This window comes from Pleurodeles waltl, chromosome 10, assembly GCF_031143425.1.
Source record: "Pleurodeles waltl isolate 20211129_DDA chromosome 10, aPleWal1.hap1.20221129, whole genome shotgun sequence".
Taxonomy (NCBI): Eukaryota; Metazoa; Chordata; class Amphibia; order Caudata; family Salamandridae; genus Pleurodeles; species Pleurodeles waltl.
The window spans coordinates 480,887,556-480,915,044 of record NC_090449.1 but is presented as its reverse complement, the minus strand read 5'-3'; the positions used below and the strand labels follow the sequence as shown (position 1 = coordinate 480,915,044).

Below are 27,489 nucleotides of genomic sequence, written 5' to 3'. Positions count from 1 at the left end.
ACTCGAAAACACTTCTTCGAAGAAAAACAACTTGTAACACTCCGACCCAACACCAGATGGCGAGCTATGCAGACCATGTGTATCTACAGCGACAGATGCCATCGAACATAATCATTACATCTATCATCATAATTGGTATTCGTCACAATCAAAGGTGCATGAGTCTGGGGGGGGGGGGGGGAAATCAGTCTTATGAACTCCTCCCCCCAACAGAGTACATGACCACGGGAAGATAAACAAAAATTAGGACCCAGCACTCAAAATTGCTGCAAACACCTCCAATATCATGTTTCATCAAGAAAGACCAAATCAATTCCAACTCAGCCACATGATATGAAGACTCTTCCAGATAGTTTAAAAAGATCCTATTTTATATTCTTCTGCCAAAAATGTAGGCTTCTTCAGCTGTTGTGTCCCTGCTGCAAACTACAGGCCAGTTTGCAAGCCCTTAGTATACTCTTCGCTTGAATGGGCTGTGGAGACAGCTACACCCTGAGCAGGACACAGCAAGCACAGTCCTTCTCTGCTTGCCAGCAGGGTTGCCCTTCTTCCAAGTCGGTAGATGTCTTGGTGCCAGGAGTGCCCTCTTTATGCTTGTAAAGTGCCCTCAGGGCAAGTTGTGGTAGGTAGCCAATGGGCTACTAGGTTCCCTTCCACCTGAGAACTACTTCCTGTGGAGTGTGGGATCTGACTATCGCAGGGTACTCTATTATGACCACTCCCAGGATGGCGAGACCCCTCTATGTTCCAACCTCACTAGTCCGTCCCCCCGGGCTGTGGCTACCTCATGGCTATACACCCCTGGGAAACCATTTGGCAACTCCTTTCATCTCTGCTGCCTGTGCCAGCCTGTCTACCCCAAAAATGTGGCAGCCTTCCCCCTTGTTACACATCTGTCTTTCGAATTGGGCTTCACCTTTGAAGCTGGCCTTCTGGAGTCAACACTAGAGTGGCTTCCTGCAGGAGGGAGGTACCACCTCGTAACACCTCTCCTTCCTGAACATCATTGGCACATTTTTCCAGGACGGCAGAAAGCTCTCTCATGGAGTAGGCTCCACATGCTTGAGAAGGCACAGGAGTTCTAAAGGCAAAGTGCCAGCTCTCCTAAAGCTACACAGCAACAAGTGATATAAAATTTGGTCTTGATACAAGTCGGGATTAATATAACACATTGGATACCTTAAAGTGGCTTGGGGGGGGGGGGGGGGGGGGGGAGTGGGCAGGGGCGGACAGGTGGGTGTTCAGTAAAAACAATGCTTTTTGCTTATTTTCTGTTTTTCTTTCTCTAAGGATATGTAAAGTAGGTTTCCTGCCTGTCTCATATGCTGCACCCTGTCTTTAGGGTTCGGTAGGCCTGACAGAGGGGTGACTTACACACATGTCCAGGGAAAGTGGTGACTTTGCCATTGCTTTCAATGCAGTGCACAACTGCTCTACCAAACTGCAGTGGCAGACTGAGGGACTAGTTTTCATTGGGGGACCTCCAGGCTGGCACTATCAATGGTGCATGCCCTGGGGTACCCTTCTAACTTACTTGCCCTAGGTACCATTCTCTAGGATTTTAAGGTAAGTCAGCCATTTCCAATATTGTACAGCCACCTGGACACACACTTTAGGGTCAGGGCACTAGCACTGAGGGCGGGTTAACAGGCCTCAGTGCACTCCAAGTCAAAATACCATCATCAGTTGAAAAGCTTGGGGGTGACTATACAAAAAGGCATTTCCTTAGAGCAAGCTAGTGTTTTCATTCTTTTGAAGAATTTCTCTGTGCTTCCAGACTCAAAGTAGGAAAAAAGAATCTGAAGACGTGTTAGGACAAAAGAATTTCAAACCCAACCACTAGATGGCAGAATAGATGTACATATGAATAGTATTTTCCACCTCTTAGACATACAGGATTCAGAAGAGAGACAAGAATAGTCAACCACTCCTCACACCCAACTATACATCCTCTGTTCCCCTGTAATGCCCTATAGAAAGTCCTGTCGCTTTAGTACATTCTTTCTCGATGTTTCCTCAAATGGTAAAGAATGATAATTTTTCAGTGTATTTTTCCATATCTTGACAGATACAACAGATTCTCTTGCCAATCATGGAAAAATATGAATTCTGCAACCACATTGTGGACTTATGTTCGTTGCCATCAGTCCAGCATGGCCATTCATCTGGTTGACACTTTAGTGGTGTTTTTAACGGTGGGGCAGAGGGGTTGGGTAAATGGGGTAGAGGGGTGTTAAAATTGGGACAGATTTCAGAACGAAAAACTAGATGGCAGAATAATGCACAGCATGTGGATCCAAAACAGATCTATACTGCAAAACCTCAGACAGACATTTAATCTTCTAGAAAAATGTCCAATGTGTGGCAAACACCTTTTTAGGTCTAGCGCACAAGTGCTTTGACATTGTATTTAAGGCTTTTAACCACGCCTACCGCATATCCAATCACTTTCACTGGTTTGTGGGCTTGCCTTTCAAAAATCCTTTGTCATCGTTAGTAAATGCTTCACATGTGTCCCTCCTTGGGGAGGTTTTGTTACCACCTTACAGACCGCCCCTGTTACATGGATAATTGGAAAATTGCCGTTACGTTTGACTGCGAGCAAAGTTTTTTTCTTTTTGTGTCTCTCCTTCGTGCTCATGGCGGCCATTGCACTTTGAATCTGGTCGCTTATGTCAACTGTTTTACTCTTCCTTTTCTATTTAAGTGGCAAGAAAAGTCCAGTTAGAAATTTACAACGCTAATAGCTTTAACTGGAGCACATGCGAGACCCATTGTATTGCAAATGCTTATTTTGTTCCTCCAGCTTCAGCCCAACTGAGTCCCACAAAGAGACCATGCAAGTCAAGTCAGGCTCCTGTGCATGCCCAGAGCGCATATAGCTTGAACAGAGGACACATATTGGGGGAAAGGAGGTATCTACAACAGGTACAATTTCTACAGTACACTGGCAGAATTTGTCCATGTATGGAGACTGCAATTTTGAGCAATGAATTAGTGTGACGTAACTAAGTGGGCATTTGATAATTTTTTGCATAAAATCAATCGTAATAGGAGGATAAAAATTGAGGAATCCATCAGGACAAAATAACAACAAATAAAACATGGCTTTTCAGGATGATTGCATGCCTTACGCTCCCTCCCCAGAATCAGAGTTTGATTTGCTGAAACGCCATTATGCTTTCAGTAGCTAGATCCATGACTTGCATTTCCTTGTTGAACCATCCTTGAAGTTGTGGATAATTCCAAGACGTTCCTACTTAAAACCGCATGCAGAAAATGTAGATGTTAATTTCATATTGGATTTTGAATCCTGCAAACTTCATTCTTCTCTAGCAAGGAGAGCAGAATAAACACTGATCACAATGTTCACAATACCCAACATCAAAAAGGAATTACTAAAATTAGACTTTAGATCCTTATCCTTTTGCGTCGATTTCAAAGTACAGCATATGTGAACCATTAAGTGACAATCTCCAAGAAACACAAACAATTGCTTAGCTTCAAAACACAGGCTAAACACTAAAGTAAAGCTAAAATAAATGAGGTACCTGTTGAATAAGTCGAAAGTCGTGGCTAACTAGCATCATGCCTCCCTCAAAGTCATTTATTGCATCAGCAAGAGCATCAATTGTTTCAATATCCAAGTGATTGGTCGGTTCATCCAAGAAGAGCAAATGAGGATTCTGCCAGGCAAGCCACGCAAGGCAGACACGACACTTCTGCCCATCTGAGAGATTACGGATGGGACTGACCTGAAAGAGACCAGAGACTAATCACAACCAAGGTAGATGAAAATGAAACACTGAATAGATCTGCAAAGATGGAATATAGCTAGTCTAAGTACACTGTTGTGAACCACTGGGAGGGTAAGCTGGAGAAATGGACTCCCAAGCAGAGTGGACTGTACAGTGAGCCATTTAACAGACCTGTGAATGGAAAGGATATTAGCAATTAGAGGGGCAACATCAACCATAAGGGAACTATGGGACTGGGAAATCAGCCACAAGATGAAGCATTTATAGGAGAATACTTTAATGATAGCATCAAACAGAATGGTCAGGGTTTGGTGGTGGGCTAGCGGAAGCTAGGAAAGATGAAGATTGAAGATTAGGAAGATTTCTCTAGTGGAGCTTCACATGAATACTTAAATCATGAATTTGCTGAGTAACAGTTGCCTAACTACAAGTCATAATTTGATGTGCTTCTGATTATATTGATGCTTCACAGGCTGATGTCTAATGGCTAACCTAATATAGAATAATCAGTGTAGGAAACCGTCTCTTGATATGGTATACTAAGAAGTACACGGTGCATAGACCAGAGGATCCCCAAGTGGCTTGCAAAGGTATGTAGGACTAATGCTCTATTTTGTGGTAGTATGGGTGAGCAGTTAGGCTTATTAGAGGGTAGTGCTAAGCATTTATTGTACTCAGAGGCACACTCTGAAAGAATACATCTGAAACCAATTTAGATAAAGTAACACTTTTCACATACAATCTAAACCCAAGAAATGTTATAAGGCAAGTATGTTTTCAAGCATAAATGCTTTTTCGTTTCCAAAATCGACACTTAGTGCAAATTCAGAGTTCTTCAATGTCAATGTGTGGAGGAAAACAATGTTCAGCAAACACAGATAGCGATTTATTAGTCCAACTTCAGAAAGTACTGGGCACTGATCAGAACCACACCAGCAAGTCACTCCAGGCAGCACTGCGGCTGCAGGGGTGCAGTAAGGCAGTGGGTGCCCAGTGGTTTTCAATGGGAAACTGTATTCATGAAAAAAGACTGCAGGCTTGGGGACAACAAGCAGGTAGTTGACAAACATTCGGTGCTTGGGGACGTAGGTGCACCTTTGGCCCTTTTCTCTAAGGCCCAGGAGCGATATATGCAAGGGTGTCCTTATGTAGAAGAGTTACTTTTTGGCATGGTTACCCCCACTGTTTGCCTGTTTATTAGTGTTTAGACTGTCTCCACTGGGAACCTGCTAACCAGGACCCTGTGATTGTGTTCTCTCCTCCAAATTTGGTTGGTTTGGAACCCTTTACACCCCACAAGTGGCATATTGGTGTACCCCTGTAAGTCCCTAGTATATGTTACTTGGGTACCCAGGACATTGGTACACTAGGGGTCCCCCACGGTCTGCAGCATGTATTATGCTACCCATGGGAGCCTATGCAAACTACATGTGCAGGTCTGCCATTACAACCTACGTGAAAAGGTGCATACACCCTTTCACTACTGGTCACTAAATCACACCTATGGTAGGCCATATCCTAGCCCATAGGGCAGGGTGCAGGTTGCTGTGTATGAGGGTACCCCTGCATTATCAGGAAGTGCCCCTACGAACACCAGTTCCAATGCACTGGGCTTCAGAAGTGTGGGGAAGCCCTTCTACCCGTGTACTACCAACACCTGTGGTCCAGTTACATAATGGTTCCTCTGAACCTAGGCATGTTTGTTATCAAACATGTCTGAATCATACCAAATACTAATGCTAGTATTGGTGTCATGATTCGATGCACTCTGGGGGCTCTTTAGAGGACCGACCTTCCCTCTCCCCTGGTATTGCTCCTACCGATCTTTCAGGATTTGCGGACAGCCCACACTGCTGCAGCCCCTCAGACAGGTTTTTTGTGCTCCTGCTGCTTGAACAGCTCTGGCAGGGGAAGGCCGTACAAAGTATTTCCTGTGGGAGAGGGAGGCAACACCCTGTCCCTTGGAAATAGGTGTTACAAGGCTGGAGAGGGGTAGCCTCCCGAAGCCACCGGTTTGCTTTTAAGGGCACATTTAGTGCCCTCCTTGCATAAACTGGTTTGCACCAGTACAGGGACCCATGGAACTCGTGGATCCCGCAACAAGGGTGGTGGTCTGGAGAGGTCCCCTTGGTCCTCTACCCTCTGTCCATTTTGGGAGACTGAGCCCTTGCCTCTCCTTGCTGGGCAGTACCCCTGTGCACCTCGAATCTTAAAGCAAAAAAAGGTTTCTTGGCTCCTGCTCCAAGGAATCTTCAGGCTCCACGTAGCCCTGGCCTACAATACTTCATCCGTGCAAGGACAGTCTCTCCTCTGCTGCAGTGCCGTGGGACTCTTCTCCAGGTGTGCTGATTGAGCCTGACTGCACTTACTGTGCCTGCTGCCTTTCGGTTGCCTGTGGGGGCTGCAACTGCTTCTGCTGACTTGCCCAACTGCTGAGGATCAGCCCAGACTCCCCTCCAGGGTTGAGTTGCCTGGACTTTGTTGGTTCTCTCCAGCCTTGCAACTCTTCTTTTGCTCCAACTTACTTTTGCCAAGGCTTGTTGGTGGTACTCCTGACCAATGACTGACTGCGACAGACGTGGGACATCTGCATCAATCCAAGGACTTCCCTGCAGCTCCTCGACTCAACAGCGGATCTTCATCTTCCCTCGTCGACCTGGATGTCCATCCACAGAAGGATGGGTAGTGCCTCCTGCTCAGTCTGGACACTCCATCATGGAGTGGACTCTGTCCCCTTCTTTTGCAAGTCCTCCTGTTCCAGAATTCACCCATGGGTTCCTCTGGTCTGTTCCTGTTCTTGCAAAGTTCAATTTCTAAGTCCTCAGTAAGACCAGTTACTTACTGCTGCTCTCCTGGTGGCTGGGGGATCACTAAGGTACTCACCTCTTGAGGTCCAAAGTTCTCCCACCTCCCCTCTTCTCCATATCCTTGACCGGAGGGCTCCACTATTTTATTATATGGTTTTGCCCTTCCCTAGGGCCTTAGTTTTTTCTACAATTTCTTGCCAATGCTTGTTGTTTCCTATGCTAATTTCTAACTATTACTGTGTGTGTATGTGTAAGGAAATGCCTCCTTGGCATGGTTGCCCCCTGACTTTTTGCCTTTGCTGATGCTATGTTTACAATTGAAAGTGTGCTGAGGCCTGCTAACCAGGCCCCAGCACCAGTGTTCTTTCCCTAACCTGTACTTTTGTATCCACAATTGGCAGACCCTGGCATCCAGATAAGTCCCTTGTAACTGGTACTTCTAGTACCAAGGGCCCTGATGCCAAGGAAGGTCTCTAAGGGCTGCAGCATGTCTTATGCCACCCTGGAGACCTCTCACTCAGCACCGACACACTGCTTGCCAGCTTGTGTGTGCTAGGGAGGACAAAACAAGTAAGTCGACATGGCACTCCCCTCAGGGTGCCATGCCAGCCTCTCACTGCCTATGCAGTATAGGTAAGACACCCCTCTAGCAGGCCTTACAGCCCTAAGGCAGGGTGCACTATACCATAGGTGAGGGTACCAGTGCATGAGCATGGTACCCCTACAGTGTCTAAACAAAACCTTAGACATTGTAAGTGCAGGGTAGCCATAAGAGTATATGGTCTGGGAGTCTGTCAAACACGAACTCCACAGCACCATAATGGCTACACTGAAAACTGGGAAGTTTGGTATCAAACTTCTCAGCACAATAAATGCACACTGATGCCAGTGTACATTTTATTGTAAAATACACCACAGAGGGCACCTTAGAGGTGCCCACTGAAACTTAACCGACTGTCTGTGTAGGCTGACTAGTTCCAGCAGCCTGCCACACCAGAGACATGTTGCTGGCCCCATGGGGAGAGTGCCTTTGTCACTCTGAGGCCAGTAACAAAGCCTGCACTGGGTGGAGATGCTAACACCTCCCCCAGGCAGGAGCTGTGACACCTGGCGGTGAGCCTCAAAGGCTCACCCCTTTGTCACAGCCCAGCAGGGCACTCCAGCTTAGTGGAGTTGCCCGCCCCCTCCGGCCACGGCCCCCACTTTTGGCGGCAAGGCTGGAGGGAACAAAGAAAGCAACAAGGAGGAGTCACTGGCCAGTAGCTGAAGTGACTAACTTTTAGAAATCCTCCATCTTGCAGATGGAGGATTCCCCCAATAGGGTTAGGAATGTGACCCCCTCCCCTTGGGAGGAGGCACAAAGAGGGTGTACCCACCCTCAGGGCTAGTAGCCATTGGCTACTAACCCCCCAGACCTAAACACGCCCTTAAATTTTGTATTTAAGGGCTACCCTGAACCCTAGAAAATTAGATTCCTGCAACTACAAGGACTGCCTAGCTGAAAACCCCTGGAGAGGAAGACCAGAAGACGACAACTGCCTTGGCTCCAGAAACTCACCGGCCTGTCTCCTGCCTTCCAAAGATCCTGCTCCAGCGACGCCTTCCAAAGGGACCAGCGACCTCGACATCCTCTGAGGACTGCCCCTGCTTCGAAAAGACAAGAAACTCCCGAGGACAGCGGACCTGCTCCAAGAAAAGCTGCAACTTTGTTTCCAGCAGCTTTAAAGAACCCTGCAAGCTCCCCGCAAGAAGCGTGAGACTTGCAACACTGCACCCGGCGACCCCGACTCGGCTGGTGGCGATCCAACACCTCAGGAGGGACCCCAGGACTACTCTAAGACTGTGAGTACAAAAACCTGTCCCCCCTGAGCCCCCACAGCGCCGCCTGCAGAGGGAATCCCGAGGCTTCCCCTGACCGCGACTCTTTGAACCTAAAGTCCCGACGCCTGGGAGAGACCCTGCACCCGCAGCCCCCAGGACCTGAAGGACCGGACTTTCACCGGAGAAGTGACCCCCAGGAGTCCCTCTCCCTTGCCCAAGTGGAGGTTTCCCCGAGGAACCCCCCCCTTGCCTGCCTGCAGCGCTGAAGAGATCCCGAGATCTCTCATAGACTAACATTGCAAACCCGACGCTTGTTTCTACACTGCACCCGGCCACCCCCGCGCTGCTGAGGGTGAAATTTCTGTGTGGACTTGTGTCCCCCCCGGTGCCCTACAAAACCCCCCTGGTCTGCCCTCCGAAGACGCGGGTACTTACCTGCAAGCAGACCGGAACCGGGGCACCCCCTTCTCTCCATTCTAGCCTATGTGTTTTGGGCACCACTTTGAACTCTGCACCTGACCGGCCCTGAGCTGCTGGTGTGGTGACTTTGGGGTTGCTCTGAACCCCCAACGGTGGGCTACCTTGGACCAAGAACTAAGCCCTGTAAGTGTCTTACTTACCTGGTTAACCTAACAAATACTTACCTCCCCTAGGAACTGTGAAAATTGCACTAAGTGTCCACTTTTAAAACAGCTATTTGTGAATAACTTGAAAAGTATACATGCAATTTTGATGATTTGAAGTTCCTAAAGTACTTACCTGCAATACCTTTCGAATGAGATATTACATGTAGAATTTGAACCTGTGGTTCTTAAAATAAACTAAGAAAAGATATTTTTCTATATAAAAACCTATTGGCTGGATTTGTCTCTGAGTGTGTGTACCTCATTTATTGTCTATGTGTATGTACAACGAATGCTTAACACTACTCCTTGGATAAGCCTACTGCTCGACCACACTACCACAAAATAGAGCATTAGTATTATCCCTTTTTGCCACTATCTTACCTCTAAGGGGAACCCTTGGACTCTGTGCATGCTATTCCTTACTTTGAAATAGCACATACAGAGCCAACTTCCTACAGTATGTATATAAATATACACACACACACCCACACACATATTGTAATTGTATTGTAATCGTATTGTAATCGTATTTATATAGCGCTTACTACCCCTGACGAGGCGTCGAAGCGCTTTTCGATGAGTAGCACGCTACTCCGGAACCCAACAAGAATTAGTATCTGTAAATATGAGTACAGTTTTAGTATTATTATGAGTTAATTTGAGCCACGGATATGAGAGTTTGTTAGTAAGATTGACTGGAGTAATGGAGGGGTGGAGGAGGAAAGAAATCCAGAAGTGTTAATTGGGAGTATATCCTTCATTTACTCAACCCAAAGGCTTGGGATGAATAAAGGGGGACGGAGGGGGAAGAGTATGTGGAAGGGTTAGGGAGAGCATAGTAGCAGGATGAGATGAATGCAGGAGAATTTAGTAGGGTTGTGTGGGAGATCACAGAGGTAGAGTGAGGTTTGGTGAGTTAGATGTGGAGGTGGAGGGAAGAGCTTAGGCAGAGATATTTAGGAGATGAAAGTGGTAGAAGGGATGAGTCAGAGTGAGAATGGAGGATAGTTTGATAGAGACATGATAAGAGTGATGAGTAGATAAGAGTGATAAGATGAGAGCAGGAATTCATAGATATCTACTATATAACAACCCAAAAAACCAGGAGCCATGCAATGATCCACGAACATGCCAAGCACAGAAACAACATATACACACACACATATATATATATATATATATATATACACACACACACACACATATATACACACACAAATACACATATGCACCTACAATACATAATTAGAATCATGGGTAAAAAATACTTAGACAGGTTTAAAGAGTGTGTGTGTATTTTATTGTTATGACAGTAGCAATACATATTTTCAAAGAAACTATAAATAAATAGAAATATACAAATAATCTGAAAAAATATTTATCCACATAGACATATGCAGTTTATAGTTGTTTGAAAAAGGTGGTTATGAAGGAAAGAACCAACTCTTGAGTAGTTTTCTGAAGACAAGAAAGTTATCTGTGGCTCTTATAGTTGGGGGTAATGAATTCCATAGTTTGGCTGCTTGGACGGAGAAGGATGTACCACCTATAGTCTTTTTCTTGTATGGTGGTGTTCTAAGGCGGGGTGCCAGTCTTGATCGGAGGGTTCTTTGTTGGATGTATTTGGTAATTTTCTTTCTGATAAAAAGCGGTCCTGTTCCATGTATAGCTTTGTGGGTGATACAAAGCAGCTTGAAAGTGCATAGTCTGGCGACGGGTAACCAGTGTAGTGCTCTCAAGGCAGGGGAGATGTGGGCTTGCGGTTTATATGTAGTAGTAGTCTGGCTGCGGAATTCTGGATACGTTGTAGTTTTTTCATAACAGATAGAGATGATCCATGGTAGAGGCTATTGGCATAATCCAGTTTGGATAGTACAAGCGAGATGGTAGCTTGCACCTTGTGTGGAAATCCGAGGTGGGGGAAGATGCGCCGTAAAGTCTTTAAGGTGATGAAGCTTGTGCGTGCTAATTTGTCTACTTGGGCATTCATAGTTAGCTTGGAATCCATGGTGATTCCTAGGTTTTTCACTTCCTTGGATAACTGAGGAGGTGGTCCGAGATAGTCAGGCCAGACGCACAGAGGGTCATAATGTTTCCAGTCACCACATATGAGTATTTCTGTTTTGGAGGTATTTAGTTTGAGATGGCTCTAGGTCATCCACTGATCAACGGCTCTGAGGCAACTGAAGATTTGTGAGTTTTCAATGTTTTTGGGGTCTTCTAATTTAAGTAGTATTTGTGTGTCATCTGCATAGTTGTAGCATGTGAGATGGAAATCATTGATCAGTTCTGGTAAAGATGTCATGTAGATGTTGAAAAGCAAAGGTGAGATGATTGACCCTTTGGGGACCCTTGCTTTTGTGAGGTAGGGTTCGGACGAGAAGGGGGGCGAGTGGATGATATTCGTTCTTTTTTGGAGATAGGAAGTAATCCAGTCGAGAGCAATCCCTTGTATGCCGGCTTCATGGAGTCTTTGAGTTAGGGTGTCATGGTCAACCGTGTCAAAGGCAGCTGAGAGGTCCAAGAGAAGTAGTGCATCAACTCCATTTCGGTCGACTGTTTTTAAGATCGTCCCAGATGGCCATGAGTGCTGATTCAGTGCTTCTTCCTGGGCGGAATACAGTTTGGAAATTTTAAAGTATAGAATTGTCTTCAATGAATTGTGACATCTGGGCGAATGCTGCTCTTTCTATCAATTTGCCCAGGAAAGGTCCATTTGTGATTGGTCTGTAGTTGTTGGGGTCTTGCGGTTTAGGTTTGTTTTCTTTAATAATGGTCGTATGTATGCCTCTTTCAGGTCTCCATCAAAACATAACCCTGCCGCTTAACATGTGGGGAGTGCCTAAAACCCCTCTAGTGACGCTCACAATATTGTCTGGAGACAGCTGCACTGTCAGACCAGACCATAAAGAGCACCCCAAAATGGAGGAAGCTGTGGACTGAGTAAAGGGGAGGATCCATAGTACCACCCCCTTAAGAGCAGGCAGGTTACTGCCTGCTAAGTTAATCACGGAGCAGCTTTACAGCAGCCAGTTTCACTTGAATGCACTTCCGTGGGGTAGCTCATTTTCCTTGTCTGCGCCTTGTTTGTAAACAAGATTATACCACATGATCCTTGCGGACAAGCCCTACTGTATAAGTGGGGAAAAGGTCAACATGTTTAAGAAACTATAGAGCATTACTGTCCCCTCCCTATAACTATTGATCACTCACCCCAAGCCTAATTTTACTATGATCTCCAAAATAACCTTTCCTAAACTTAGCTTCAGTGCCCCCACCCTGAACTTCGGTTCACTGTGATCTCCCAAACTGCCCTACTAAATGCATCTCTCCATTGACTCACCCCAACCCTCATTTTACCATGAACTGCCTAACCTCTTTCTACAGACTCTTCCCCCTCTTTACTCATCCCATACCTTCTGAGTTTCAAATCGCCACTCTGGATTCTTCCCTCTACCCCTCCATTTTTCAATGAACACTCGTCCTCTGCTCAAATTAACTCTTACCTCCATATAATACTAAACTAGTTTCCCTATACTAATTCACCCATAATCTGAGTTTAGGAGTAGTGTGCTACTCGCTGTAGGAATCGTGTAGAAAAATAAATTACAGTGCAGTCCAGTGGACCCCCAAAGATGTGCAGAAATAGAGCTCTAGACCAGTGGTTCCCAACCTTTTGGCATCTGTGGACCCCAATTTTATCATTACTGGATTCTGGGGACCCCCACTAAATCATTATTTGAACCTGGGAACCCCCTACTGAGTCATTACTGAGAGCCGAAGACCTAATATTTTATTAAATTTTCTAAGCAGTCACGGACCCCCAGGGGTCCCTGGACCACAGGTTGGTAACCACTGCTCTAGACCAATTTGTTGTAGAGCGGACGAGTAGCTATCAAGGAGTTGTTAGGCACTTATAAACAGAGGTAATCAACGACACATGCTCAAAGAATAAGTGGGACCAATTTAGAATACCAGTTGCTTTTATGTATGCTTTGAACAAAACAGTTATGAAGTTAAGCAATTCTCTAATTAAAGATACTGTGCTGAAGAAAATAAGTGATATCTTACAGCATTGGGCACCCAACGTATTTCAGCAGAGACTGCTTCTAGAAACTGTCTGCGAGCTCTGGCCTTGTCTTCTGAGACAGGCCGGTAGAGTTGGGGGCCAAGTAAGTGGGTGTCAGTCTATGTTGGTGACTGGTCTGGCCCAATCCCTTCCATGCAAGACAGAGAAATTAAAAGAAGTGTCCATTTCAGCCTGTCCACACTAGGTTTACATAATTTCCCTGCCAGTACCAATGTCAAAAGTAAGGTATGGAATGTGTGTGTGTGTGTGGGTGGGTGGATAACGCCACCATCATTTGGAGGCCTGGTCACATTGAAAGGCAGTAGGGACTTTGAAGCTTCACACCCAGGAATGTCCATCCTTGGAGAAGCCACACTCCTGCCCAGAGCAAGCCTGGAGAACTCATAAAGACCACTGTCTAGCACATGTACTCAAATGGCTTCATTGTTTAAATGCCATGCGTTGGAATCGACAGACATAGCAGGGATATATCTGCTCCTGCAGGTACGCCCCTACATGCAATATAAAAGTACCCTGTTCCTTAGGGTTGAAGACCTGCCAGGGGGGTGGCTTACATATATTAAGTGTATTGTAAAAGGACATAGCACACACGCTGTGTGCCATGTCATGTTTTCAGTTTGGGTCTGCACCAAGACATCAAGCCTGCAAAAGCAGCATTCAGTGAATTTAGGTGAGAGGGGCCCTGAGGTTGGGGAAATGTGCGCTGCAGCCCTCGGGGCCTTCCTTTAGTACCCCAGGGACTTTAAACTCACTGAAGTGATTTGACATCAAGGGTAGTATGTGATAGATACATATCTATACATACACACGTATATGGCCACTTTACCACATTCCTGGACTACACTGTAGTTTGGTTCAACCAAGTCAGTGGATGCAGGGCAGCCCCACCCAATGCAACATGTCTGAATTGTGTAGTGAAACAAGAGGTATTCAATATTCCATACAGGTTAGTTTGGGGAGGGGGCAAAAGCCAGCATCCACTGCTTCACGTTTGTCACTTTATCCAGATTTTTTTGGGGGAAAAAAAGCCGTAACACAAGAGGCCATTAGAAATGGCAACACTTCACCCTATCAATTCAGGAGGACTAAAAAGGGACATGCGCAATTTGATCCTGAAAAGCAGCTTTGAGATTCCAGTCTCCTGTGGACGGGGCAGATGTTATAATGTTCTACACTGTGGGCGACGTAGCAGGACAGCAGCTGTAGGAAGTTGGCTCTGTATGCACTATTTCAAAGTAAGGAATAGTATGCACAGAGTCCAAGGGTTCCCCTTAGAGGTAAGATAGTGGCAAAAAGAGATAATACTAATGCTCTATTTTGTGGTAGTGTGGTCGAGCAGTAGGCTTATCAAAGGAGTAGGGTTAAGCATTTGTTGTACATACACACAGGCAATAAATGAGGAACACACTCAGAGAATTCCAGGCCAATAGGTTTTTGTATAGAAAAATATATTTTCTTAGTTTATTTTTAAGAACCACAGGTTCAAATTTTACATGTAATACTTTGCATGAAAGGTATTGCAGATAAGTACTTTAGGAACTTTGAATAATCACAATAGCATATATACTTTTCAAATAAAACACATATAGCTATTTTAAAACTAGACAGTGCAATTTTCACAGTTCCTAGGGGAGGTAAGTAATTGTTAGTTCTTGCAGGTAAGTAAACCACCTACGGGGTTCAAGTTTGGGTCCAAGGTAGCCCACCATTGGGGGTTCAGAGCAACCCCAAAGTCACCACACCAGCAGCTCAGGTGCAGAGTTCAAAGTGGTGCCCAAAACACATAGGCTTCAATGGAGAAGGGGGTGCCCCGGTTCCAGTCTGCCAGCAGGTAAGTACCCGCGTCTTCGGAGGACACTGGGGGGGGACACAAGTTAGCACAGAAAGTACACCCTCAGCAGCACGGGGGCGTCGGGTTTGTCGTTGAAATCAATGGGAGACCAAGGGGTTGGGGGGGGGGGGGGGGGTGCTCTTCGGGGTAGCCACCACCTGGGCAAGGGAAAGGGCCTCCTGGGGGTCACTCCTGCACTGGCGTTCCGATCCTTCACGTCATGGGGGCTGCGGGTGCAGGGTCTTTTCCTCGGGATTCCCTCTGCAGGCGTCGCTGTGGGGGCTCAGGGGGGACAACTTTGGTTACTCACAGTCTCGGAGTCGCCGGGGAGTCCTCCCTGAAGTGTTGTTTCTCCACAAGTCGAGCCGGAGGCGTCGGGTGCAGAGTTGCAAGTCTCACGCTTCTGGCGGAAACTCTGTTGTCTTTAAGTTGCTTCTTTGGAAACAAAGTTGCAGTCTTGGGTGAACAGGGCCGCTGTTCTCAGGAGTTTCTTGGTCCTTTTAGAGCAGGGCAGTCCTCTTAGGATTCAGGGGTCGCTGGTCCTGGGGAAAGCGTCGCTGGAGCAGTTTTCTTCCGAAGGGGGGAGACAGGCCGGTAGGGCTGGGGCCAAAGCAGTTGGTGTCTCCGTCTTCTCTGCAGGGTTTTTCAGCTCAGCAGTCCTCTTCTTCTTAGGTTGCAGGAATCTGAGTTCCTAGGTTCAGGGGAGCCCCTAAATACAGAATTTAGGGGTGTGTTTAGGTCAGGGAGGGCAGTAGTCAATGGCTACTAGCCCTGAGGGGGGCTACACCCTCTTTGTGCCTCCTCCCAAGAGGAGGGGGTCACATTCCTATCCCTATTGGGGGGGATCCTCCATCTGCAAGATGGAGGATTCCTAAAAGTCAGAGTCACTTCAGCTCAGGTTGCCTTAGGGGCTGTCCTGACTGGTCAGTGACTCCTCCTTGTTTTTCTCATTATCTCCTCCGGCCTTGCCGCCAGAAGTGGGGCCGTGGGAGGCAACTCCACTAGCTGGAATGCCCTGTGGTGCTGGAACAAAGGGGGTGAGCCTTCGAGGCTCACCGCCAGGTGTTACAGCTCCTGCAAGGGGGAGGTGATAGCATCTCCAGTGCATGCTTTGTTACTAGCCACAGAGTGACAAAGGCACTCTCCCCATGTGGCCAGCAACATGTCTCGAGTGTGGCAGGCTGCTAGAACCAGTCAGCCTAGACAGGTAGTTGGTTAAGGTTTCAGGGGGCACCTCTAAGGTGCCCTCTGGGGTGTATTTTACAATAAAATGTACACTGGCATCAGTGTGCATTTATTGTGCTGAGAAGTTTGATACCAAACTTCCCAGTTTTCAGTGTAGCCATTATGGTGCTGTGGAGTTCGTGTTTGACAGACTCCCAGACCATATACTCTTATGGCTACCCTGCACTTACAAGGTCTAAGGTTTTGCTTAAGACACTGTAGGGGCACAGTGCTCATGCACTGGTGCCCTCACCTATGGTATAGTGCACCCTGCCTTAGGGCTGTAAGGCCTGCTAGAGGGGTGACTTATCTATACTGCATAGGCAGTGTGAGGTTGGCATGGCACCCTGAGGGGAGTGCCATGTCGACTTACTCGTTTTGTCCTCACCAGCACACAAAAGCTGGCAAGCAGTGTGTCTGTGCTGAGTGAGGGGTCCCCAGGGTGGCATAAGATATGCTGCAGCCCTTAGAGACCTTCCCTGGCATCAGGGCCCTTGGTACCAGGGGTACCAGTTACAAGGGACTTACCTGGATGCCAGGGTGTGCCAATTGTGTAAAACAAAAGTACAGGTTAGGGAAAGAACACTGGTGCTGGGGCCTGGTTAGCAGACCTCAGCACACTTTCAAATCAAAACTTAGCATCAGCAAAGGCAAAAAGTCAGCGGGTAACCATGCCAAGGAGGAATTTCCTTACGGGGGAGCCTCGGGATTCCCTCTGCAGGCGTTGCTGTGGGGTCTCAGGGGGGCAACTCTGGCTACTCACAGTCTCGCAGTCGCCGGGGAGTCCTCCCTGAAGTGATTGTTCTCCACAAGTCGAGCCGGGGGCGTCGGGTGCAGAGTGTCAAGTCTCACGCTTCAGGCGGGAAACGCAAGTGGTTTCAAAGTTGCTTCTTTGTTGCAAAGTTGCAGTCTTTTTGTGAACAGAGCCGCTGTCCTCGGGAGTTCTTGGTCCTTCTAGATGTAGGGCAGTCCTCTGAGGCTTCAGAGGTCGCTGGTCCCTGGGGAGAGCGTCGCTGGAGCAGTGTCTTTAGAAGTGGGGAGACAGGCCGGTAGAGCTGGGGCCAAAGCAGTTGGTCTCAGTCTTCTCTGCAGGGTTTTTCAGCTTAGCAGTCCTCTTCTTCTTAGGTTGCAGGAATCTAGTTTCCTAGGTTCTGGGGAGCACCTAAATACTGAATTTAGGGGTGTGTTTAGGTCTGGGAGGGCAATAGCCAATGGCTACTGTCCTTGAGGGTGGCTACACCCTCTTTGTGCCTCCTCCCTGAGGGGAGGGGGGCACATCCCTAATCCTATTGGGGGAATCCTCCATCTGCAAGATGGAGGATTTCTAAAAGTCAGAGTCACCTCAGCTCAGGACACCTTAGGGGCTGTCCTGACTGGCCAGTGACTCCTCCTTGTTTTTCTCATTATCTCTCCTGGACTTGCCTCTCCTGGGGGCTGTGTCCAGGGGGCAGGCATCTCCACTAGCTGGAGTGCCCTGGGGCATTGTAACACGAAGCCTGAGCCTTTGAGGCTCACTGCTAGGTGTTACAGTTCCTGCAGGGGGGAGGTGTGAAGCATCTTCACCCAGAGCAGGCTTTTGTTTCTGTCCCCAGAGAGCACAATGGCCCTCGCCACATGGGGTCAGAAACTCGTCTCTCAGCAGCAGGCTGGCACAGACCAGTCAGTCCTGCACTGAACAATTGGGTAAAATACAGGGGGCATCTCTAAGATGCCCTCTGTGTGCATTTTTTAATAAATGCAACACTGGCATCAGTGTGGGTTTATTATTCTGAGAAGTTTGATACCAAACTTCCCAGTATTCAGTGTAGCCATTATGGAGCTGTGGAGTTCGTTTTTGACAGACTCCCAGACCATAGACATTGTAAGTGCAGGGTAGCCGTAAGAGTATAAGGTTTTGCTTAGACACTGTAGGGGCATAGTGCTCATGCACCTATGCCCTCACCTGTGGTATAGTGCACCCTGCCTTAGGGCTTTAAGGCCTGCAAGAGGGGTGACTTACCTATGCCACAGGCAGTGTGAGGCTGGCATGGCACCCTGAGGGGAGTGCCATGTCGACTTATTCATTTTCTCCCCACCAGCACACAAGCTGGCAGTGTGTCTGTCCTGAGTGAGGGGTCCCCAGGGTGGCATAAGACATGCTGCAGCCCTTAGAGAACTTCCCTGGCATCAGGGCCCTTGGTACCAGTTACAAGGGACTTACCTGGATGCCAGGGTTGTGCCAATTGTGGAGACAATGGTACATTTTAGGTGAAAGAACACTGGTGCTGGGGCCTGGTTAGCAGGGTCCCAGCACACTTCTCAATCAAGCCAGCATCAGGCAAAAGTGGGGGGTAACTGCAACAGGGAGCCATTTCTTTACAGATATCATTAGCGGCTCTAGCTCCACCTGTCCAAGTCCTGTTCACTCTGACTCTTAAGGGCTTTTGAATCCTACAAAGCCGCAGAGTGAAACTCCTACCCTGTTCAAGCTCCATTCAACATAGAGCGTTTAAGGTCTTCCACTCTGGCATAAAAACATTCTTTCCTTAATCTTAATCCCTCCCGTGCTTTCAACCCCTTGTGCTCCAAATACCCTAGAGTCAAGGCTAGTTCCAAGAGTTTACCACTTGCTATGTCCTTAAACTTCTACCTGTGGGTTTCTCTAGATTTTTGCTTGCTGTTGATCACTGTGGTCTTTGGTTCTGGGTTAGCCTTCAAGGACCTTGAGCTCGAACCCACTCGTTCCTTTTTTATGTGGTGATTCTTTGCATCACTGTCTGACATCCAAGTCAATGGCTTCTTCCTCTTAGTTTTGCGACCTGCTTTATGTCGGCACCGTCTCCTTGTACCACATCAGTCTCCTCATTGCTTGACAGCCTCAAGTTTTTCAACTAGGCTTTTCCGTAACTCTGCTATGGCATAGTGGGGGCCCACCTCAACTTGTCCCTCAGGATCTTGGGCTGTGTTAGACCAGACAGCCTGAGGGTGGTCATCACCCAACATTTTGCCAGCCTCCCTCCACTTTTCTGACACTGTTTTTGCTGGTTTTAGGACACTGCTCACTTTATCACTGCAGTTGATTGCTAAAGTACATATGCTCTCTCCCCTACACATGGTAATATTGGTTCCTGCCCAATTGGCATATTTAATTTACCTCTAAGTCCCTAGTAAAGTGCACTACCTGTGCCCAGGGCCTTTATATTAAATGCTACTAGCGGGCCTGTGGAGCTGATTGTGCCACCCACATAAGCAACCCCTTAAACATGTCTCAGACCTGCCATTGCAAGGCCTGTGTGTCCAGTTTCACTGCCACTTCGAGGTGGCTTTTAAAACTACTTGCCAAGCCTCAAACTCCTTTTTCCACATAAGTCAGCTCTAAGGTAGGCCCTAGATAACCATAGGCAGGGTGCTATGTAGGTAAAACACAGGACATTAACTTGTGTTTTACATGTCCTGGTAGTGAAAAACCCCTAAATTAGTTTTCCACTACTATGAGGCTTGCTCCTCTCAGACTAGCATTAGGACTGCCCTCATATACTATTAGGTGGTAGATTCTGATCTGGAAGGAGTAGCCATTTCTTGTTTGGCATTGCCACACCAGTAATAGAAAATCCTTCATACTAGTGAAGTTGGATTTAATATTAATATTTTAGAAATGCCACTTTTAGACAGTGGGAATATCTCTGCATTTACTTCCATCTGTTCCTACCACCCTGTCTCCTACCCAAGTCTGGTCTGTGCTAGTTGACAGTTCCCCTTGTGCATTTCACTCAGACAGCCATAAACACAGGGCACAAGTCACCTCTGCATACTGAATTGGTCTTCCTGAGCAGGAAGGGTGGAGGGTCTCACTTACATTTCAAATGCCAATGGCCTACCCTCACCCAAAGGACTGATAACACCCCCCCCATACCCCCCAAGAGATCCTGGCAAACAGGAGTTGGCTGAAAGGGGAACTTGTGCACTTCAAAACCACGCTTGGAAGTTTCCCCCACTTCAACAGCATTTTTGGGTATATAAAGCTGGATCTCTGACCTCACCAAATCAGGCACTTCTGGATCTACACCTGAACTCTGTCGGGGGAGCTGTATTGCTGCCCAAAGGACTCATCTGGACTGCTTTGCTGAGAAGGACTGTCTCCGTGCTGGCCTCAGACTCTGCTGGAAGGACTGCCTTCCCCAAAAGTGCTCTCCACTGAAAAGTTGACACGTGTCTTGTCCGTCTGGATCCATAGACGCCACTGGTTCACAAGGGACTGACCGTGCCACAGAGCTGCATCAGCTCCCCCTGCCACCTCACCTCCTCACCTGCCTCGCAGGGCAGAATTGACACCTCATCTCCCTGGATGCTGTAGGGGACCAACTCTGCACCGGCCCCAGCGAGGCCTTATCTCCCTGACTCCATGCAACATCTTTAATTCCTCGTTTTCAAAAGGTACTGCACCTGGTGGTCTGTGCCACTCTGTGACCGGCGCCTATGGTGTTGGATTACTGGGAACAAATCAGTCAACGACACCGTGATAGTCCTAGTTGGAGCTATTGTGTTTCTAAGCACTTTAGTGGGACTTAATCTTTAAAAGTTCTTAACTCTGCTTGTGTACATTGGATTTTCATTGTTTCAACCTTATTTTATTCAGATAAATATCAATTGTTCTAAACCTGTGTGGTGTAGTTTTGTGGTGTTTTCACTGTTACTATATGATTTATTACACAATATTACACTTTGCCTTCTTAGTTAAGCCTGATTGCTCAGTGCCAAGCTACCAGAGGGTGGGCACAGGATCATTTGGATTGTGTTGTGACTTACCCTGACTAGGATTGTGATCCTGTAGGAAGTTGGCTCTGTATGTGCTATTTCAAAGTAAGGAATAGCATGCACAGAGTCCAAGGGTTCCCCTTAGAGGTAAAATAGTGGTAAAAAAGAGATAATACTAATGCTCTATTTTGTGGTAGTGTGGTCGAGCAGCAGGCTTATCCAAGGAGTAGTGTTAAGCATTTGTTGTACATACACATGGGCAATAAATGAGGTACACACACTCAGAGACAAATCCAGCCAATAGGTTTTGTTATAGAAAAATATCTTTTCTTAGTTTATTTTAAGAACCACAGGTTCAAATTTTACATGTAATAGCTCATTTGAAAGGTATTGCAGGTAAGTACTCTAGGAACTTTGAATCATTACTTTAGCATGTATACTTTTCACATAAAACACAATAAGCTGTTTTATAAGTGGACACTGCAATTTTCACAGTTCCTGGGGGAGGTAAGTTAGTGTTAGTTTTCACAGGTAAGTAAGTCACTTACAGTTTTCAATTTTTGGTCCAAGGTAGCCCACCGTTGGGGGTTCAGAGCAACCCCAAAGTTATCACACCAGCAGCTCAGGGCCGGTCAGGTGCAAAGGTCAAAGAGGTGCCCAAAACACATAGGCTTCAATGGAGAGAAGGGGGTGCCCCGGTTCCAGTCTGCCAGCAGGTAAGTACCCGCGTCTTCAGAGGGCAGACCAGGGGGGTTTTGTAGGGCACCGGGGGGGGGGACACAAGTCAGCACAGAAAGTACACCCTCAGCAGCGCGGGGGCAGCCGGGTGCAGTGTGCAAACACACGTCGGGTTTTCAATGGAAGTCAATGAGAGATCAAGGGATCTCTTCAGTGTCGCAGGCAGGCAAGGGGGGGGGGGGGCTCCTCGGGTAGCCACCACTTGGGCAAGGGAGGGGGCCTCCTGGGGGCCACTCCTGCACAGAAGTTCCGGTTCTTTAGGGGCTGGGGGCTGCGGGTGCAGGGTCTTTTCCAGCCGTCGGGAAATGGAGTTCAGACAGTCGCGGTCAGGGGGAGCCTGGGGATTCCCTCTGCAGGCGTCGCTGTGGGGGCTCAGGGGGGACAACTTTGGTTACTCACAGTCGTAGAGTCGCCGGAGGGTCCTCCCTGAGTTGGTTGTTCTCCACCAGTCGAGTCTGGGTCGCCGGGTGCAGTGTTGCAAGTCTCACGCTTCTTGCGGGGAGTTGCAGGGGTCTTTAAATCTGCTCCTTGTAACAAAGTTGCAGTTCTTTTGGAGCAGTGCCGCTGTCCTCGGGAGTTTCTTGTCTTTTTCGAAGCAGGGCAGTCCTCTGAGGATTCAGAGGTCGCTGGTCCCTTGGAAAGCGTCGCTGGAGCAGGGTTCTTTGGAAGGCAGGAGACAGGCCGGTAAGTCTGGGGCCAAGGCAGTTGGTGTCTTCTGGTCTTCCTCTGCAGGGGTCTTTCAGCTCAGCAGTCCTTCTTGTAGTTGCAGGAATCTAATTTCTAGGTTCAGGGAGAGCCCTTAAATACAAAATTTAAGGGTGTGTTTAGGTCTGGGGGGTTAGTAGCCAATGGCTACTAGCCCTGAGGGTGAGTACACCCTCTTTGTGCCTCCTCCCAAGGGGAGGGGGTCACATCCCTAATCCTATTGGGGGAATCCTCCATCTGCAAGATGGAGGATTTCTAAAAGTTAGTCACTTCAGCTCAGGACACCTTAGGGGCTGTCCTGACTGGCCAGTGACGACTCCTTGTTGCTTTCTTTGTTTCCTCCAGCCTTGCCGCCAAAAGTGGGGGCCGTGGCCGGAGGGGGCGGGCAACTCCACTAAGCTGGAGTGCCCTGCTGGGCTGTGACAAAGGGGTGAGCCTTTGAGGCTCACCGCCAGGTGTTACAGCTCCTGCCTGGGGGAGGTGTTAGCATCTCCACCCAGTGCAGGCTTTGTTACTGGCTTCAGAGTGACAAAGGCACTCTCCCCATGGGGCCAGCAACATGTCTAGTGTGGCAGGCTGCTGGAACCAGTCAGCCTACACAGATAGTCGGTTAGGTTTCAGGGGGCACCTCTAAGGTGCCCTCTGTGGTGTATTTTACAATATAATGTACACTGGCATCAGTGTGCATTTATTGTGCTGAGAAGTTTGATACCAAACTTCCCAGTTTTCAGTGTAGCCATTATGGTGCTGTGGAGTTCGTGTAAAACAGACTCCCAGACCATATACTCTTATGGCTACCCTGCACTTACAATGTCTAAGGTTTTGCTTAGACACTGTAGGGGCACAGTGCTCATGCACTGGTACCCTCACCTATGGTATAGTGCACCCTGCCTTAGGGCTGTAAGGCCTGCTAGAGGGGTGTCTTACCTATACTGCATAGGCAGTGAGAGGCTGGCATGGCACCCTGAGGGGAGTGCCATGTCGACTTACTCATTTTGTTCTCACTAGCACACACAAGCTGGTAAGCAGTGTGTCTGTGCTGAGTGAGGGGTCTCCAGGGCGGCATAATACATGCTGCAGCCCTTAGAGACCTTCCCTGGCATCAGGGCCCTTGGTACCAGAGGTACCAGTTACAAGGGACTTATCTGGATGCCAGGGTGTGCCAATTGTGGAATCAAAAGTACAGGTTAGGGAAAGAACACTGGTGGCTGGGGCCTGGTTAGCAGGCCTCAGCACACTCAATTCAAAACATAGCATCAGCAAAGGCAAAAAGTCAGGGGGTAACCATGCCAAGGAGGCATTTCCTTACAGATCCCTACTTGGACAAGTGTGAATACATCTGCCAACCAGAGACCCCATTTCTAACAGGTTGGCACTGATCTGCACACACATCAAAGCCCTTCGAGCTGTGGTCCTTTGGATGACAAAAGTTGCAAAACTTGTAGCAGTCCTTTTGCGCAAATCTGGTAGCATTTTGGGAAGAATCTAAAGGGGTATGCTCCATCCCAGAGGTTTATTCTCCAACCCTAATGTTAGATGTTCTTCCAATAGTGATCGCTGTAAAGAACATACTTCCGGTAATGCCTTATCTGGTATAGACGATCTAGCTGCTGATTACTTACCATAAAGTATTCCGCAGGCATCAGACTGGACCTGGAATTTTTTTTTTTTGGGGGGGGGGGGGGGGGGGGGAGTAGTAACCTTGCGTGCCGACAAGCGGTGTTCGGCTCCTTATGGCATAGTCCACGCTGAAATTAATGTGGTGTAGGAAGCTTGCACTTTATGTGGTAGGTCAATACTGTTTAATGGTCCAGGGATTCTGCAATGAGTGGACAGGATTTGTTTTGTAATCCCAAAGTGCTCTATGTGGAGGTAGTGTGGTCCAGCAAGTTTAGGATTAACAGAGGAGTGCAAGACAAATACCCACAATAGTTAATAAACGAGAAACTCAAAAAGGAGATCCACACCAATTTATAAAACTAACAAGTACCTTTATATACGTTTAGGCATCAGAGGTAAAATTGTTCAGGTAAGTAAGTATTTAAATACGAATTCTTTTCACTTTAAAAATTGGACACTGCAATTTGAGTTCTGCAATGTTATCCTAGGGAAGGAAAACCAAATTCTGCAAACAGGCAATGTACAGTGGCTTAAGCCACTAATCTCCAAGAGATAAAGTGAGTAGTGGGCAAGGGCTAAGGCAGCACCAGCAGTTCACCACCAGCAGCACAGGGGCGGCAGGGTGCAAAACAGCATTGGGTGGCCAATGAGTTTTAAAGGAGATTGGTCACTGCAAAAGTCACTGCAGACTCTGGCCAGGAGACTAGTAGGGATGAACCAACCGCAGGGCTCAGGCCACACAATACTTGGGCACAGGTAGGCACATTTGGTCCTCTTCTCCACAGCTCAAGGGCAACAGGGGTAGAGGTGTCTTTAGGTGTTGGGTTTCTCTTACCAGAGCGGTCACATTAGATGGGGGCTGCATACAAAGGCTGCAGGCGTAGTCTGAGTCCAGGAAGAGTGAAACCATGATACAATCGTACGTTGGAGGCCTGGGGAACCTTGCTGGCAGAGGTGGTCCATTTCAACTCTGGTGCAGTGGTGACTTCATGTGTTATGTTTTGGCAGTTCGAGGCTTCAGAGTTCCTTCTTTGGAGTTTGCTGGAGAACAGGTCCGCTGTTCACAGGAGGTAATGGGCAGGCAGTCCTCAGGTTTCTGGAGAGACCGCTGCAGGACAAGTAGACTTAGGTGCAGATTTTCAACGAGAGATGCAGACAGGCTGACAGGGTTGGTACCAGGTCCACTGTTCTTCTGCTTTTGTGACTCTTTAGGGTCCTTGGTCTTCTTAGGCCATCAGGATATGCTTCTCTGGTGCCCAGGGCTACCCTAAATACTGAATTTAGGGGTGTTAGGAGTGTGTAGGGTAGTAGCCAATGGCCTGACCCCTGAGGTCTCTACACCCACTTCCTGTGTGAAGTGGGCATTACCCTGTCCCAGAAATCCTAGGTATACCATCTCAAACATTGCTACCTCTGAGAAATCGTGTCCACCGCTACTTAGCCCATCTTAGGGGTGGTACTAGCCAGGAGGTGGCACACCTACCTGGCTAGCTAATTTTCCTGCCTGTCCAGTTGTAAAGTGGCCTCTGTACAGGGGGGTGGCTTCCTCTCCTGTGAGGTGAGGGGCTGTTATACCCTCTTCCTGGACAGGCTTTTGTCCTGGGCTTCCTGAGAGCATAAGGCTCTCACTTTAGGGGATCAAAACTGTCTTGGTGGCAGAAAGTGGTCAGCAAGCACACAAGAGGCTGGTTGGCTTTCAGGGGGGCACCTCTAGGGTGCCTTCTGGGTGCATGTATTGGTAAATCCAACCCTGGCATTAGTGAGGTTTCACCAATACGAGATGTTTGATACCACACATCCCTATTGTAGGAAGTTGGCTCTGTATGTGCTATTTCAAAGTAAGGAATAGCATGCACAGAGTCCAAGGGTTCCCCTTAGAGGTAGAATAGTGGTAAAAATAGATAATACTAATGCTCTATTTTGTGGTAGTGTGGTCGAGCAGTAGGCTTATCCAAGGAGTAGTGTTAAGCATTTGTTGTACATACACATAGACAATAAATGAGGTACACACACTCAGAGACAAATCCAGCCAATAGGTTTTTATATAGAAAAATATCTTTTCTTAGTTTATTTTAAGAACCACAGGTTCAAATCCTACATGTAATAGCTCATTCGAAAGGTATTGCAGGTAAGTACTTTAGGAACTTCAAATCATCAAAATTGCATGTATACTTTTCAAGTTATTCACAAATAGCTGTTTTAAAAGTGGACACTTAGTGCAATTTTCACAGTTCCTAGGGGAGGTAAGTATTTGTTAGTTTTACCAGGTAAGTAAGACACTTACAGGGTTCAGTTCTTGGTCCAAGGTAGCCCACCGTTGGGGGTTCAGAGCAACCCCAAAGTCACCACACCAGCAGCTCAGGGCCGGTCAGGTGCAGAGTTCAAAGTGGTGCCCAAAACACATAGGCTAGAATGGAGAGAAGGGGGTGCCCCGGTTCCGGTCTGCTTGCAGGTAAGTACCCGCGTCTTCGGAGGGCAGACCAGGGGGGTTTTGTAGGGCACCGGGGGGGACACAAGCCCACACAGAAATTTCACCCTCAGCAGCGCGGGGGCGGCCGGGTGCAGTGTAGAAACAAGCGTCGGGTTTGTAATGGAAGTCAATGGGAGATCTAGGGATCTCTTCAGCGCTGCAGGCAGGCAAGGGGGGGGTTCCTCGGGGAAACCTCCACTTGGGCAAGGGAGAGGGACTCCTGGGGGTCACTCCTCCAGTGAAAGTCCGGTCCTTCAGGTCCTGGGGGCTGCGGGTGCAGGGTCTCTCCCAGGTGTCGGGACTTTGGATTCAAAGAGTCGCGGTCAGGGGAAGCCTCGGGATTCCCTCTGCAGGCGGCGCTGTGGGGGCTCAGGGGGGACAGGTTTTTGTACTCACAGTCTTAGAGTAGTCCTGGGGTCCCTCCTGAGGTGTTGGATCGCCACCAGCCGAGTCGGGGTCGCCGGGTGCAGTGTTGCAAGTCTCACGCCTTTTGCGGGGAGCTTGCAGGGTTCTTTAAAGCTGCTGGAAACAAAGTTGCAGCTTTTCTTTGGAGCAGGTCCGCTGTCCTCGGGAGTTTCTTGTCTTTTCGAAGCAGGGGCAGTCCTCAGAGGATGTCGAGGTCGCTGGTCCCTTTGGAAGGCGTCGCTGGAGCAGGATCTTTGGAAGGCAGGAGACAGGCCGGTGAGTTTCTGGAGCCAAGGCAGTTGTCGTCTTCTGGTCTTCCTCTGCAGGGGTTTTTCAGCTAGGCAGTCCTTCTTCTTGTAGTTGCAGGAATCTGATTTTCTAGGGTTCAGGGTAGCCCTTAAATACTAAATTTAAGGGCGTGTTTAGGTCTGGGGGGTTAGTAGCCAATGGCTACTAGCCCTGAGGGTGGGTACACCCCCTTTGTGCCTCCTCCCAAGGGGAGGGGGTCACAATCCTAACCCTATTGGGGGAATCCTCCATCTGCAAGATGGAGGATTTCTAAAAGTTAGAGTCACTTCAGCTCAGGACACCTTAGGGGCTGTCCTGACTGGCCAGTGACTCCTCCTTGTTGCTTTCTTTGTTCCCTCCAGCCTTGCCGCC

The 27,489-nt window shown here is 48.0% G+C and overlaps 1 protein-coding gene across 1 annotated transcript in view; it reads right to left on the bottom strand.

Moving 5' to 3' along the window:
• The window catches only part of ABCF2 (ATP binding cassette subfamily F member 2), a 293,880-nt gene that overhangs the window by 47,224 nt on the left and 219,167 nt on the right, over window positions 1-27,489 (bottom strand). Inside the window, exon 13 of the mRNA XM_069212334.1 lies at window positions 3,552-3,755. Within this exon, the coding sequence (XP_069068435.1) occupies window positions 3,552-3,755 (204 nt within the window). The remainder of the gene's footprint in view (window positions 1-3,551; window positions 3,756-27,489) is intronic.